We start from the raw sequence: 14,536 nt of genomic DNA, 5'->3' as shown, positions 1-14,536 counted from the left end.
GTTTGTGAAATCCTTTTTTTGTTGAGAGAGCGGCAATGGCTCAGGGGTAGAGTGGCCGGTAGAGTGGCTGGATGGCAAACGTGAGGTTCCCAGTTCGATACCGGGCTCCCCCAGAGTTAGTGTCGAAGTGTCCTTGAGCGAGTCTCTGAACCCCTAATTGCCCCCGATGTTCAGGTTGCTGCCTTGCATGGTTTCCTCCACCATCGGTGTATGAATGTGTTTGTGAATGGGTGAATGTAATGCACAATCTATGTCAAGCACTTTGGATAAAAACGCTATATAAATGCACCATTTACCATTCATAGAGGTAGAGTGAGAGCAGAGGGGAAAGAGATAGAAACAGATTAGATAAAACAAAGGTACATAATATACAGATACCGTATGTTATACATGATGTTTAGAACATTAGCGTCATTCATGGGCGCCCATAGCTGAATGGTTAGAGATAGGGCTGACCTAAAAACGAGTCAAATTCGAAGCTTCGGTGACGGGGCCAGGGGGGGGAGGGGGGATTAAAAATGAGTACAGTGATTCATGAATCGTGGAGCTCAAGCACATGGCTTTGCAAGGTAGCAGATCTACAAGCTCTCAACATATCATGCTGCAATGCATTGTGGGCTTGTAGATCAGCTATTTAGATATATTTTTTTAAACGAAAGAAATATTTAAATTTGTTCGAATTTCGTGCCATCAAACAAAGCTTCGAATATTCATTGTTCTCGGGTCAGACTATAGTTAGAGAGCCCGTCTGGGTCCCATGTTCGATTCTAGGCGTCAGCATTGTGTCAGATTATTCCTGAGCAGGACACTAATAGGCAATTCACACTGAGACGGACTGAATCCGTTTCATTGGAACCGTTTCCGAATACGTTTGCCTGGTCCTCGATGACCATGATTCACATTGCCCGAGATTCAACAGCGCACCCGGATACACTTGCATAACACACTTTGATCCTCCAGATTGCGGTGTGCTTGATGGCTGGCGCGCCCCGACACTGACCATCAACTCTGCGACATTGTCTCAAATAAATCCAGACACACATTGCATTGCCTCTTTGGCTCTTTGCCGTTATACTGCTTCACTGTCAGCCTGCCTGCTATTCACTGTGTCAGTCAGTTCTGTGCTCCAGTGTCGTGTTTTATATTGGTTTGCTATGGATTCTACCTTAGCATTATTATAATTTTGTTTTGCGTTGAGAAATGTGCTGGTGTTAATCGTCGTGCAGCGTCTGTGTTTTTTTTTTGTTGACGCTTGGCTTGTCGACTAGAGATTATGTCACATTCTTTAAAAAAATAACAGTCCACTTCCATTTGTAGGTACGCATGCATTCACATTGGAACGATCCATACAGTATCTGAATACACTTCAACGGTCCAGAGACCCGCTCCCGGGAACGGTACGCATCATTCACACTACCACAACATCTGCGAAGTGGTCCCAGAGTGCGCATCCGGGACCATAGTGTGAATCGCCCCTTACTCTACTCACAACTGCTCCCGAGCTCTACAACCATGGCTGCTCACTGGATAGGTCAAATCCAGATGACACATTTCACATACTGTATGTGATTCGGTATATTATTATTATTATAGGTCAGGGGTTTTCAACTGATTGTGAACCAGGGACCGACACCACCACCCTGACTTAGAATCAACCTGGGGACCACTATTGCTTCCGCCTTTATTTTATAGAGGGACAGACAGTAGGCTGACAGGAAATGGGGAGAGAGATGGGGGAGTGACATGCAGTACAGTCCGTAGGGATCGGGAGTCGAACCCGTGGCACACTGCCAGACTGGATTGCCAGCCAAGGTGCCTGGACCACTGAGCCACGGCCCAGTCAGGTACAGTGTCCTTAGCCAGCTCAGTGGCCTTGTGGTCCGGGACTGGGAGGTCTGGGACGGGGTTCGATCCCCGGCCGACTCTGAAAAATGGGACCCAGTGCATCCCTGCATGGCACTCAGCGCCAAGGGTTGGATTGGACTATGTCCCTGCTACATACTAGCGTCATGTCCAAAGGGTGTACTTGTACATCATGTCCAGAGGGTGTACTTGTACATCAAGCCGCCTCATGCTACAGAAAAGCCCCTATGGGCCTCATGGCTCTGCAAGGCTTACTTACAGTAGAAGGGAGTTCCAACCGCGCCTCTAGCCTATGGCAGGCCAGTCTGGTGCATCTCAGAAGCAGGACAGGTAACATGCAACAAGGAGGCACTGGAGCAGCTCAGACAATTTAGGCCCTTAGTTTAATAACAAGTATAAAGTGACAACATTTCAATGTTTCAGTTACATCTTCGTCAGGTCACTTACAGTGTTCTTAAGGTGCTGTTTCAAAGACCACTTCATGCAACATGGAAAGCTACAAAACGACATATAGGTGAAACCAGTAACCACAGCAGGTAAATCTGCATACTGCCTTTAGACCAGGTCAAAGGTTCGGGTCAGATATTTTCCTAAGGCACGATGCATCCGGTTACTTGATTTCCCCCATCACAAAGCACCTGGCATCCTTCCTGTCCCATAGGGCTCGGTTTGTTTCGTCATCTTTCAAAACACAGTTTGAACTATTTATTGAACTTTCAAGGTGCTGCAATCTGGAACTTATTTTAATGAATAAAAAAAACACAATTTGAACCAGTCTGTATGGTAGAGTATTACTAAGATACTTCTACAACTTCACTAAAACAGTGGTGCTCAAAGTATTTTGTCCCAGGGAGGGCACCCCTGTAAATAATCTTTTCATCTACGGCACCCCTGAATTACATTTTACTTTACAGCACCTTACATTTATGTCAAATATGTAAAATTGTAAATTCCACAAGGAAAATGATATAGAAATAATATCCGTTTCCATTAGGGCAGATTGAAAATAACATTTATACTTGGAATTTAACCACATAAACCATTTCATCTTTAATTTCAGCAGATCTACAAGCTCACAACGTGCGTGACGCATTGTGACTCGTTGTAGAACTGCTATTTTTGGTGGAGAGACTTGGGGCTCCATTTTCGTCACTGCTAAACCCCATATCCCTAAACTATTTTGAAAAAACATTTTTGAATAGTTCAACTAGCCAATCTACATTGACACGTTGTGAGCTTGTAGACTGGCCATTTTAACTATTCGTGTTCCTTCCAAGCAACTTGGACACTCGGGCATGAAGGAAGCATGAGTTCAAGTCCGTTGCTCTCCCCTTGTCCCCCATATATGGGGACTAGGTTGGTGGAGGGTGTGTAGAGCTAGCCTGGTTAATAAACCAGACCGAATCAGCCATTGGCAAAAAAGAATTTGCCTGCCGGCGGATTACGGTCTGGAGAGGCTCAATTGTACGCCCATTTCCTACACCAGAGAAATGTGGCGGCCAATCGGGACACGGTATGCAATATGGGCAGGCTTTGGTACAGTGACTTTCAATGCTTGAGACCTTTGACTGACAGTAGCTCTGACCAATTGCGTCAAAGAGAAAATGTTTCAACCCGCCCCCCTGGAAATGAAATCCAAGCTGAGCCTCCCCAGACTAATATCCCGCGGTCCGTGCGATATTAGTCTGGTTTATTAACCAGGCTAGTGTAGAGCCCAGGATCACATTAGATGATTGACACAGGGGTGAAAAATAAGTTACAAAATCGTGGGATAAAAATATATTCAAAAATATATATATTCAAAAATGTTTTGCAAAATAGTAAAAAAAAAAGGCAAAGAAGTTTAGGGATAAGGGGTTTAGCGGGGCCGAAAATGGAGCCCCAGGGGCTCTATTTTCATCCATGGTAAACCCCTTATCCCTAAACTACATTAGACTTTAGACATAACTAAGTGGTTAAACTGAAATTTATATTGATAAATTCCAAATATCATTAAAGTACTTTTAGGCACCACTGGACTTGCGTCACGGCACTCTAGGTCTCAGCACCCACGTTCAGAAACACTGGACTAGAAGAACATCTGCAGTAGCTGGAGGTGTTTCATTTCCCTACCCTTCATAGAACATCTGCAGTGGTTGGAGGTGTCTGGTTTCAGTGGTTTCCCCCTGGTGTCGGGACCTGCTGGTTGACACCTTCTGGTTGACGAATATAGTATATATTTAGAATATTTAGTAGGCTTTGAACTGCAGAAGTGCAACATCTCTCGTGGGCCAAGCAGAGAAACCTTCTTGTCTAAGTAGTAAATGTTTAGTCTAGGAGGCCTACTAGTTTGGACACAATATAAAACGTACAGATTGCTGCTTTAACCAATGTCTCCAAATATGATTAACAACCCAATTAAATAATATATTACATTAAGGGTATTAGTAGGATCTATTCTAAATCCACAACAGGATTGCTCAAAAGGTAGTGACCCAGTAACGGTCTACTGGGTCTAGCAGCACAAAGAATGGGCCTTAATATGTCTTGGCTAAACAAGGCAGGCATAGGTTGTTTCTTGTTGAGCTTGCTTCAGAATCCTTGATCTTCTCAGCCTCTGTTAAGGCCCAAGTCTTTGTTTTGCAAGAATAATTGTTTGCCAAGCAGCAGCAGGAGGCATAAACGCCCCGTTTGGACTTCAAGGGTAGACAGCAGAACGGTTTTCCGTTTAACCACTTAAGCCCTATACTGGAGTCACGTAGGCTGTATTTCTTTGTACCACAAACAGCCGGTCTGCAAGTTACATTTATTTTGCTGATTATTATTCTTATTGTTTTTTTTAAATGACATACCCAAGATTGGGGTGCTAGGTTAAAACATACACGCACGCACGCACGCACGCACACACACACACTAATAAGGCCCAGAATGTCAAAGTGTCAGTCTTTGTTTGATATTCACATTTGTTTGTATAATCATTCTAGCATAGAGAATGATTGGTTCCCTTTAGTGAAACAGAAGGTTAAGGACATCAGGGGTGAATTATGAGAGGTCAGGTGTGGTTCTTCCCAAGTTCCCATCGCTTTAAGGAAGAATGTAGACTAAGCAATGTAAACATATCGAACATCTGATAGTATTCTAGACACTCCTCAATTCCTCCTCAGTTCTGCAAGCATCGCATAACTCTGGGAACAGGGGAACGGTTCCTAATCAAAACCATCCATGCGCGTTTCCTCATAAAGTTTACCCAAACCCCTTAACGCCCTTATCATTGTTTGTATTATTCTCAGACTGAAAGCTATTGTTTATATAAAATATCTCATGTTCTGTATACCAACATATACTGAGGACGTATAGTAAACAAGAAAAGTATGTAAACATATTCATATATAAAATGTATATGTCACATTAATATATGCAGGAGTCATAGGCTAGCATTCACTCTTTTCTTTACTCTCCATATCTAGGCTACTCTATAGATTCCAATCAGTCATCAACAATGCTGCCTGGCTTCAAAGTCTTGGCAACCAAATAATGCATTGCAGTTCCTCCTGTGTACTGAACTGACTTAATTACTGATTCATTAGTGTGCTCATGACTGGAAAAGTAATGTGCTTCTACCCCCTTGTGGGGAAACAAAGTATTACACAGAATAATGTCTTAATGGTTTAGGGATATTTGCCTTATACTGTTGACCATGGTCCCCTAGGGGTCTGTACTTGGCCCCCTCCTTTTTCCCCCTCTACACCAAATCTCTCATAAAATATTGTCACCGAATGTTCAGGTGTCTTCGCTGAATGTTTGTTCGACTATTATGACATTGCTCAGAATTGCAGGGCGCTAGGGTTCATGTGGTTAACACTAAGGAATAATTTGTACCTGCCAACAGTTGACAACCTTCACCAACTCCACATGCAGTTCATACTCTGACTCAGTGTTATTTTAGTCATTATCACAATCATCTTGCATGGATTAGAGGTGCATTGGGATGCTTTCTACTTTGGTAGGCCTGGCAGTAATGACGTCAAGATTTTCAAAGACATAGTTGTGACTACAGACACAAGTTAATTCATTTTAGGTGTCGCTTGAGCTTCCCCAGCTACAGTAGGCCTACAGCATTCCTTATAGTTCATACTTCATATTCAGTACGCCCCAAAGTGAACTGCATGGAATGCCATTTGCTTTGTCTTTGCACTGAGCACGTCACTTTAATTATTTAACGTTTAACCCATTCTGAACGGGAACCCCTTTTGGTGTTTTAACTAAGCATTATGTTATACTTTAGCTATTGAAAAATCGCAGATCTACAAGCTCATAGCGCGCCACCGAGTGGCGCGCTATGAGCTTGTAGATTTTTTAATCGTGAAAATGCGGCACAAATCTTTGAATATTATGTTCTTTCAGAAGACTTTTTTTTTTTTTTGGGCGTCAATGGGTGTGTGCTTCTTTGAGCCTAATACCTTTGACCACAAAAGGTGAGGAAACCCGCCCCTCGTTGGAAAAGCAGGGACATCATCATCATATCACACGCGTGTCTCAGAATTCTCGCTGACATTCTAACTACGAAGCACATAGGCGTTACTCAGTGAATGTCGTCTGACCAGTGTCACTGTATGCGGAAAGAGAGAGTCCAAATTAACTCAGCAGACAGACTTACACACCCAACTTGTGTAAAGTGGCGGAGCAGGCTACTGTTTGTTTGGGTTGTTGCGTGTGCTCACAGTATACGGGAGCAACATGCAGTAAAAGACAACATACACAATGTACCTTGTATGTACAGTATGTTCCACTGTTCCAGGTTCAGAAACCTTGAGTGTTCCTTGAGGGGCTTAAAAATGGACCCTTTAAATGTCTGCATCTCTGAGAGTGTACAAATGGAGCCAAATGCACCGGGCCCATTTTGGTTCCATTTGTACACTCTCAGAGTTATGAAAAACAGCACATTGAAATCAAGAAGTTTGAGAACCACCGATGTATACTGTCCAAAGTAATAGACTCGCTTACCAGTATGTCAAACAGCTCAATTATACTGTCTCGTGAGAGAGGTTTTGATATCCTGTAACATTAACTCTACAGTTGGAGCCTATAGGGACAACAAAAGCTGTTGTTGAGCGCAGTGGGATGTAAAAAGCCCCCTTTCCCTTTCCCTTCCACCCCACCCCCTCATCCTGTCACTGTGTAACTCTCTCTCTCTCTGTCTCTCTCTGTGTCTCTGCCCAGGAGCTACGACACACTCAGTGTGTCCACGGAGTGCAGTTACAGGACGGTTACATCGGACGCCGAGACCCTCTCCGTGACCAGCTTCGACATGGCTCAGATGCACAGCCCCACCTCGCCCTCCAGGTTATTCAAGGTAACGTGAACTCCTCTGCATTCATTGCAGCAAAGGCTTAAAAGTCAAGTATGTTTCCTTGTTCATGACTTATTTTCTGACTTTTTTCTTCTTCTTTTTTTCCAAATTTCATAATAATATGCAGTAAGAATACTCCTACTCAAGGATATTAGTACACTAGAATACATTAATGTTTGGATTACTTTGCCTGCACAATCTCAATGAGCAATATATTCATTTCTGTAATTTAAAGGTATATTCAGTGATTTCACTCAAAAAACCTTAGGTTTCGTTTTTGGCTGGGACCTAAGCCTTTCATCCAATCAGGATAGAGAGCCAAAAACGAAACCTAAGGTTTTTTGACCCCCAGGGGTTAACTGGGGACAGGGAGGAACTCCTTATATGGTCAGCACACTCTATAGTAGAGAGGATTATCACAACAAAACAAAAAAATAAGTGATATTTGAATTAAGTGAAATCACTGAATATACCTTTAATATTATCAGTATTCATCATCTCCATCTCCAGCAGTCTTAAAAACATGTTTTTTTTTCAGGGGAGTGTTTTTTTAATTATTATTATAACTGTTAAAACATGTGTAGAGTGCAATTGCCGTAATCCCAGTAGTTTGCTACCCCCAAACCACTTTAAGTTTTTATGATCTCTTGTCTAACAGAAATATTGTACTTGTTCACCATTAGAGAAACTTTAGCTTTAAACACATGTTCCTAGTACATCATGATTCACAATTCCCACGACAAATATAACACATAATTCAAGTCTAGTGAAGTATGAAGTACATTTAAATGCTGTACCATGACAATAAAAACTAAAATTACCTTTCAATATACCTACAATATAATTATTACTCTGTTAATAATTCAAACTGTATTGGCAGACTCTGGTCCATATACACAGTACATGAACATAAAAGAAACACGACAGGCAATACAAGATAATGAACTCAGAGTAATTGGCACTTCAGAATTGAAATCCATAAAGTGTATTTCCCCACTATGTTAAAAGCTTGCAGCAGGACACCCATGCAGTCTCATTGCCTTCCCTCCCGAATTAAAATATAGGCCTACGGTAAATAAATATGTTAAAAGTTGCTAACATGGGATTCTATGACAAATGGAAATACTTTTAACTGAATTCATAGCCATGTTTTCAAATATGAATCTTTCACATTTCAGCCAGATACCTAAAGCTCATGACATATTTCTCACACTCATAAATCTGCCATGGTCAGTTAATTTAAAGTGTGTTTTCTGTAGGCTATGTTGCTTGTTGTTGTAGTGCAGTGTCCATCCATCAGAGGGCACTAGAGTGCAACACTATTTATTGCTACTTCCTTCCTCCTGGAAATGTAATAAACACAAACAGCATGATATGAAAGGAAAGGAAAGGTACTATGTTTACCCAGGGTAACTGGACTAAGCTCAATAACTTGTTTACAGCCAGGCCCTGCTCATAGAACATTTCATGGTAGGGGTTCAGTGCCTTGTCCAAGGGCACTTCATCGGTGGTAATTTTAACGTGCCGGTCCGGGGATACGAACTAGCGACCTTCCGATATCAAGACCGCTCCGCAAACCGTTCGGCCACCGCTGCCCGCTAAATATGACATTGACACTGTGAATGTATCTACTAAACAATTATGTAATATAGCCTATATGTGTAATATTTCACAATAAGCTACAAGTAAAATAAAATGAAAACATATTTTATAACTTAAAAGTAATGGGTTTGAGAGAAAAGGAGATAATTATATAGAATCAAATTATCTCTGTGGTTTTCGTACTTGTCAAACCAGCTGTCCTGCTATAGTTAATTAATAGTGTCAGAGACAGGAGGATTGGAGGCACTTCACTTATTCAACATGTGAAATATCAGGAATTTAACGTGTGTGTGTGTGTGTGTGTGTGTGTGTGTGTGTGTGTGTGTGTGTGTGTGTGTGTGTGTGTGTGTGTGTGTGTGTGTGTGTGTGTGTGTGTGTGTGTGTGTGTGTGTGTGTGTGTGTGTGTGTGTGTGTGTGTGTGTGTGTGTGTGTGTGTGTGTGTGTGTGTGTGTGTGTGTGTGTGTGTGTGTGTGTGTGTGTGTGTGTGTGTGTGTGTGTGCTTGCGTGCGCATTAATTGTTAACATTGTATTAAAATAGTAACCGCTGATTGGTCTCTCAGTTACTGCACGCGTGCGTGCTTTACGAGTGTGCAATTTATGTGCGTTCATGTACAGTACGTGTGTTTGTTTTAATACCCCTACCTGAGATTAGAGAATGAACTAAACAGCTGCCCGATAAGGAAGTGAACTCCTCCCATACTCAACAATGTCAGCGCTGAATAACTACTGTACAGAACAAACACATGGACAATAGGTGACCATAAATACATTATGGGCTATATCTTGTGCCACCCCTTAACGGCTTAACCCTTATCCCTTAACTTATTTGCCATTTTTTACTATTTAAAAAAGATAGTTCAAATTGCTGATCTACAAGCTCACACCGTGTAGATGTAGATCAGCTAGTTGAACTATTTTAAAATGATTTTCAAAATAGTAAGAAATGGCAAATAGGGATAAGGGATAAGGGTGGCACAAGATGGAGCGCTACTGTATGTGTATGCAGTGCACACAGAAGAAGCACTGTTTGATCATTATTGTGTATATTGTGCTAAAATGTTTCAAACAATATATAAAAATAGGTTGCTTGTTTTCATAGACCTGGTTATCTCTCGCAAAATCTGGTAACACTGCTCCAGAATCTGCCACCTTTGAATGGGCTAGCCCAGGGTTCCCCAATTAGTTTTCCTCAATTTTCCTTTGACTAGGGTACCAGGCTGGGGGCCGAGTCCGCATGCACCCCATTTGAAAAGGATGCCAAGTTTGACATGCATAGGCTACTGACCCCCATTTAATGTGATTTATATATTTTTGAAATTATTCCAGGGGCCACAAGGGGGCGGGCCGCAAATGGCCCACGGGCCGCCTATTGGGGAACCCTGGGCTAGCCTAGTAAGACTTGTTCAAACAACCACACTGAGTTGGGCGCCGGCCGTTATTGTGTTCAGTTGTTTGATCTGTTTAGAGATGAACTGCAAGGGCTGGCCACGACCTGTTGTTTGAATGTTTGCTCAGTAATAACGTATTCTGACTGCTGAGAACCCGAAGGGGAGCAGTGTGAACAATGTTTCATGACAGAAGAATGACCTGTAGGCACAGACATCAATGTTAGCAGGAAAACTGGTTTTCAGTCTGGGTACAGGTGTTATTTAACTACCTCACTGGTATCTTATACCAGTAGTTTATATCGATAAACATGTTTATCGATAGATTGTACCTGTGATATTCATTCAGAGACTCAGGGCAGATGTCTATATTGTGTGTATCTTAAATATTTATTTTTATTTGATTTGTATTTGCTTATCTACTTTGGTTTGGCACTTGACTCTGACTCTCTCCTTTGTTATATACCACTTCAACTTTATTTGTCACATCACAAGTTCACAGGTGTTGAAGAGGGGGAGGATTTCTTATTATCTTTTTTTTAATAAATGGCTCCTCATCTATATTGACTAGTAAGAGACTGTTTCCTGTATAGTGCTGAATTTAAACGAGAGATTTATTTATGCTGATTTTAGTAGGCAATGCGTGGTCTGGACTTGCTCTCATGCTGTCATTTATTATTATGAGAAAGGGTGAGGCATGGCATGTTCATCCACACCCATGCGTTTCTTTCAAGTGGTTTGTTTGGCATAGTGCAGCTCTTTCACAATATTCCCCTCACTGTAGCTGTGATGTAAATGCAGGCACTTTGTTCACCGTGGTCCATTAGCACTGCACACACACTCGTTCACACACACGCACACACACACACACACACACACACACACACACACGTTCACGCACACAGGTAGACTGAAGATATTTCCACACGTTATTGTGTGAGAGAAGTTCCACTTGGCTATTAATTGGTTTAATATGTAAGCTGGACACTGGGTTTTCACATTCTTAAATTTATGAGCTGCATGACGTTTACGCTAGTCTAAGGGGCAATCCGAAGCCGATAACCATTAACTTGTTTCGCCTTCTCACGGTCTGCGGATACACTTGGATTACACTCCATGGTAACAGGTGTAATTGCATCAAAAAATGGTATGTATAGCGTCTTGTGTTTATTAATACATGGTGGTGTCCTGTGCCATTTGCTTCAAACTTGTGTTCGGTACATTGTGAGGACAGAAAGACAGGATTTTATGGAAATTCTAACATGCAAACTGCAGGTGTTTTTCCACCTCAGTGTTAGGAGAGGCAGTGTTGGCTGGCTGTGTCCACTGTCTGTAATTGTAAGCCTCTCTAACGTCTCGAGACTGTGTGACTGATACCATCAGGTGACCTATGCTAGGAAATGTATCATGTGGCATAGATGTGACATTTAACGACAATTCATGTCGTGAAACGTCCTTTTTTACAATAGTTAGATTGGTTTGTAAATACAAAACCTCAACTTGCTATGTCAGCATACAGTGCTACTGTTTCTCTTTTTGAGTGGTGCAACCACTCCTACAACCATCAATGTCCGTGTCCGCCTATCTATGTGTGTCTGTGTCTCTGTGACGTTAATGAGCACGAGAATGAGTACCAGTAGGGGCGCTGTTGTGCCAGAGACGGAGAGAGTGCTGCAGTTGCCTGCTAATGAGAGAGAGGGGGGGGGGGGGGGGGGGGTTGCACCACTCAGTTCACACAGGTGTGTTTTTTTCTTTGTTTTTGAGGGGCACTAGCCCCTCCCATACACACACAGGTTTAATGTTTGTCTTGTCTAGACAAACATTAAAATCGCTTTAATCTTTGTTTGGTCTTCAACACAGACATTAAATGCCATTAACAATGAACAGAGTTTAATGTTTGTTTTGTCTGTCACTGAGCAAATCGGCATAATGCATGTCAGAGGAAAACCTCGGCCAATAAGGGATCACGATTCTTATAAACTGCTATTATGTGATGTTACATTGATGCCATATGTCATATGTGATGTTGGTAAAGCGCCCCTCACTTCACACAGGTGTGATTTTTGAACCATTTTTTAATGAACCACGTCACTTCAGAACAAAGGACTACTTTCTGTTTGCCTCCTTAGACAAATATCTTTCTTAATGGTCTTAATTGTGTTCTGTTGGTGTGACTGAATGCCTGTTTGACTCTTGAGGTATCAGTGACGTTTTATATCCCCCCTAGACACCGTCATTGGTGCTCCTGTCTGATCATTTCATATCCCCCCTAGACACCGTCATTGGTGCTCCTGTCTGATCATTTTATATCCCCCCTAGACACCGTCATTGGTGCTCCTGTCTGATCATTTTATATCCCCCCTAGACACCGTCATTGGTGCTCCTGTCTGATCATTTTCCTCAGGGTTGTTTTTGTACCGGGGAGTCGGCTTGATGTGTGTTTGACTTCATGTAAAGACTTAGCAATTTACTGAATCTTGTGTGTGAAAGGAGTTGATCTCTACAGTGACATCTTTCTTAATATAAATATTATTGTTAAATAGCACAGCTTATGGCATCCACGTTCAGGGCCAAAAACAACAGCACCAACGTTCCCCACCTGAATATTTAACTCTCTCTCTCTCTCTCTCTCTCTCTCTCTCTCTCTCTCTCTCTCTCTCTCTCTCTCTCTCTCTCTCTCTCTCTCTCTCTCTCTCTCTCTCTCTCTCTCTCTCTCTCTCTCTCTCTCTCTCACACAGAGCTTTGATGAGAGGAGAGGTGGAGGAGTGAGCAGCTTCTTCAGCAGCTTATTCAAGTCCAAGAGAAAGCGGAGCCAGAACAAGCAAAACTTGGATTCCCCTCACGATGCATCCCAGTCAGACGGCAGCGCCCGGGCCTCCCCCCTATGCCCGGGCACGAGTCCCCAGCCCTCAGAGGAAGACGGGCTGAAGACACCTACTCCTACCCGAAGAGAGAACGAGGTGCCCGAGTCAAACGAGCCACCCCAGACGGACGCGGCGTGGCATGGCGGCAGTTCCTCAGGCCTCAGTTCTTCAAGCATGGCCTCTCTGCTGGCGGAGGAGGGAGAGCTCCCGTTTGGAGACAGCGACAGCAGCGGTCGAGGCAGCGTGAGGGAGCTGCACATCATGTGCGCCGATGGGGAGAGGAATTCTGAGAATGTGACTCCCACCCAGCTCGATCTTCTGCCCTCGTCGTTGACGAAATCCGACGTGAGCTCAGAGCTGGGCTTTGCGGATGGCGTGGTGGAGGAGGTGAGCAGGAGGCTGCAGGGCGTCGCTCTGGAAGAGGCCATCCCGGTGAGCAAAGAGGAGGGATCCTGGGATGGCCAGGAGGCTTCGGACGTCCACGTCGCCCCGCGGCCGTTTGAAATCCCCAAACCCACAACGTCCGATGCCCCAGAGTCACCCAACCTCACTTCCATACGCTGTGAGACCAAAAAGACCTCCTTGAAATTCAGAGTCGGTGAAAACGGCACCGCGCACGCCGGACTCACTCTAGGCTCTCGTTCTCGTGCCTCGTCCGACTCGATTCCCATCGTGCAGAGCCCTTCAGCTCGGGGAGAGGAAGAGCCCAGCAGTGCCTCTCGCATAAAACTCCACAAAGCCATGAGGGTGGAAACACACCTGGGAGAGGAGGAGGAGGAGGAGGGGGAGGGGGAGGAAGCCAGGGGTAGAGTGAGAGAGAGGGAGGAGGGCTTGACACCGGGCTCGCCTCCTGTGCTGGCCGTGCCTGCCACAGTGATTCCTGACGAGGACTCAGTTACTCAGGGAGCTGCAGACGGCCCACATACCCCCTCTGAGACAGCGGTGTTCAGTGACTGGGAGTCAGGCAGCGTCTCCACGACAGCGACCTCAGGGGAGTTCCAAACAAACTTTGCCCCGTCGTCAGCAGCAGAGTCCGGTCTTGGCACTGACGCAGAGGAGGGGGCGCTGCAGGACGACCTCGGCGCTGAAGGAACGGGTGAAACGACGCGCAGGAGTGTAAAACTTTCTCAAACAGAGAAGGTGTTTGTGGACGGGAACGGGGAGGCAGGACGTGGTCAGCAGCAGGACGAGGACGGAACGGGGTCAACTTCAAAGAGTTTCCCCACGACAGAAGTGAAACCGTGGGTAGCATTATTTATCTTCTTTCCTTCTCTGTGGTTAAGGACTTTTATCCTGAGGAGGAGAGTGAGTGTGTGAGTGTTTGTGTGTGTGTGTGTGTGTGAGAGAGAGAGAGAGAGAGAGAGAGAAGAGAAGGATTCAGTGCAACCTGAGCTCTGTGTTCCCATGCCCTTTTGTATTATATCAGAACAATGGAAGCAGTGCTTTGTTCATCGTGTTATTGAAATATTCATATAGCGCTACTGTACGTTTAA

General features: G+C 43.9%; 1 protein-coding gene across 1 annotated transcript in view; it reads left to right on the top strand.

The window, feature by feature from the left end:
• crybg1a (crystallin beta-gamma domain containing 1a) overlaps positions 1 to 14,536 on the top strand; it is a 71,491-nt gene that overhangs the window by 24,076 nt on the left and 32,879 nt on the right. Inside the window, exons 2-3 of the mRNA XM_083791699.1 lie at positions 7,063 to 7,195; positions 12,918 to 14,284. Coding sequence (XP_083647825.1) covers positions 7,063 to 7,195; positions 12,918 to 14,284 — 1,500 coding nt within the window. The remainder of the gene's footprint in view (positions 1 to 7,062; positions 7,196 to 12,917; positions 14,285 to 14,536) is intronic.

This window comes from Protomyctophum parallelum, assembly GCF_964188405.1.
Source record: "Protomyctophum parallelum genome assembly, chromosome: 20".
NCBI classification, from domain to species: domain Eukaryota; kingdom Metazoa; phylum Chordata; class Actinopteri; order Myctophiformes; family Myctophidae; genus Protomyctophum; species Protomyctophum parallelum.
This window is presented reverse-complemented; position numbering and strand designations above follow the sequence as displayed.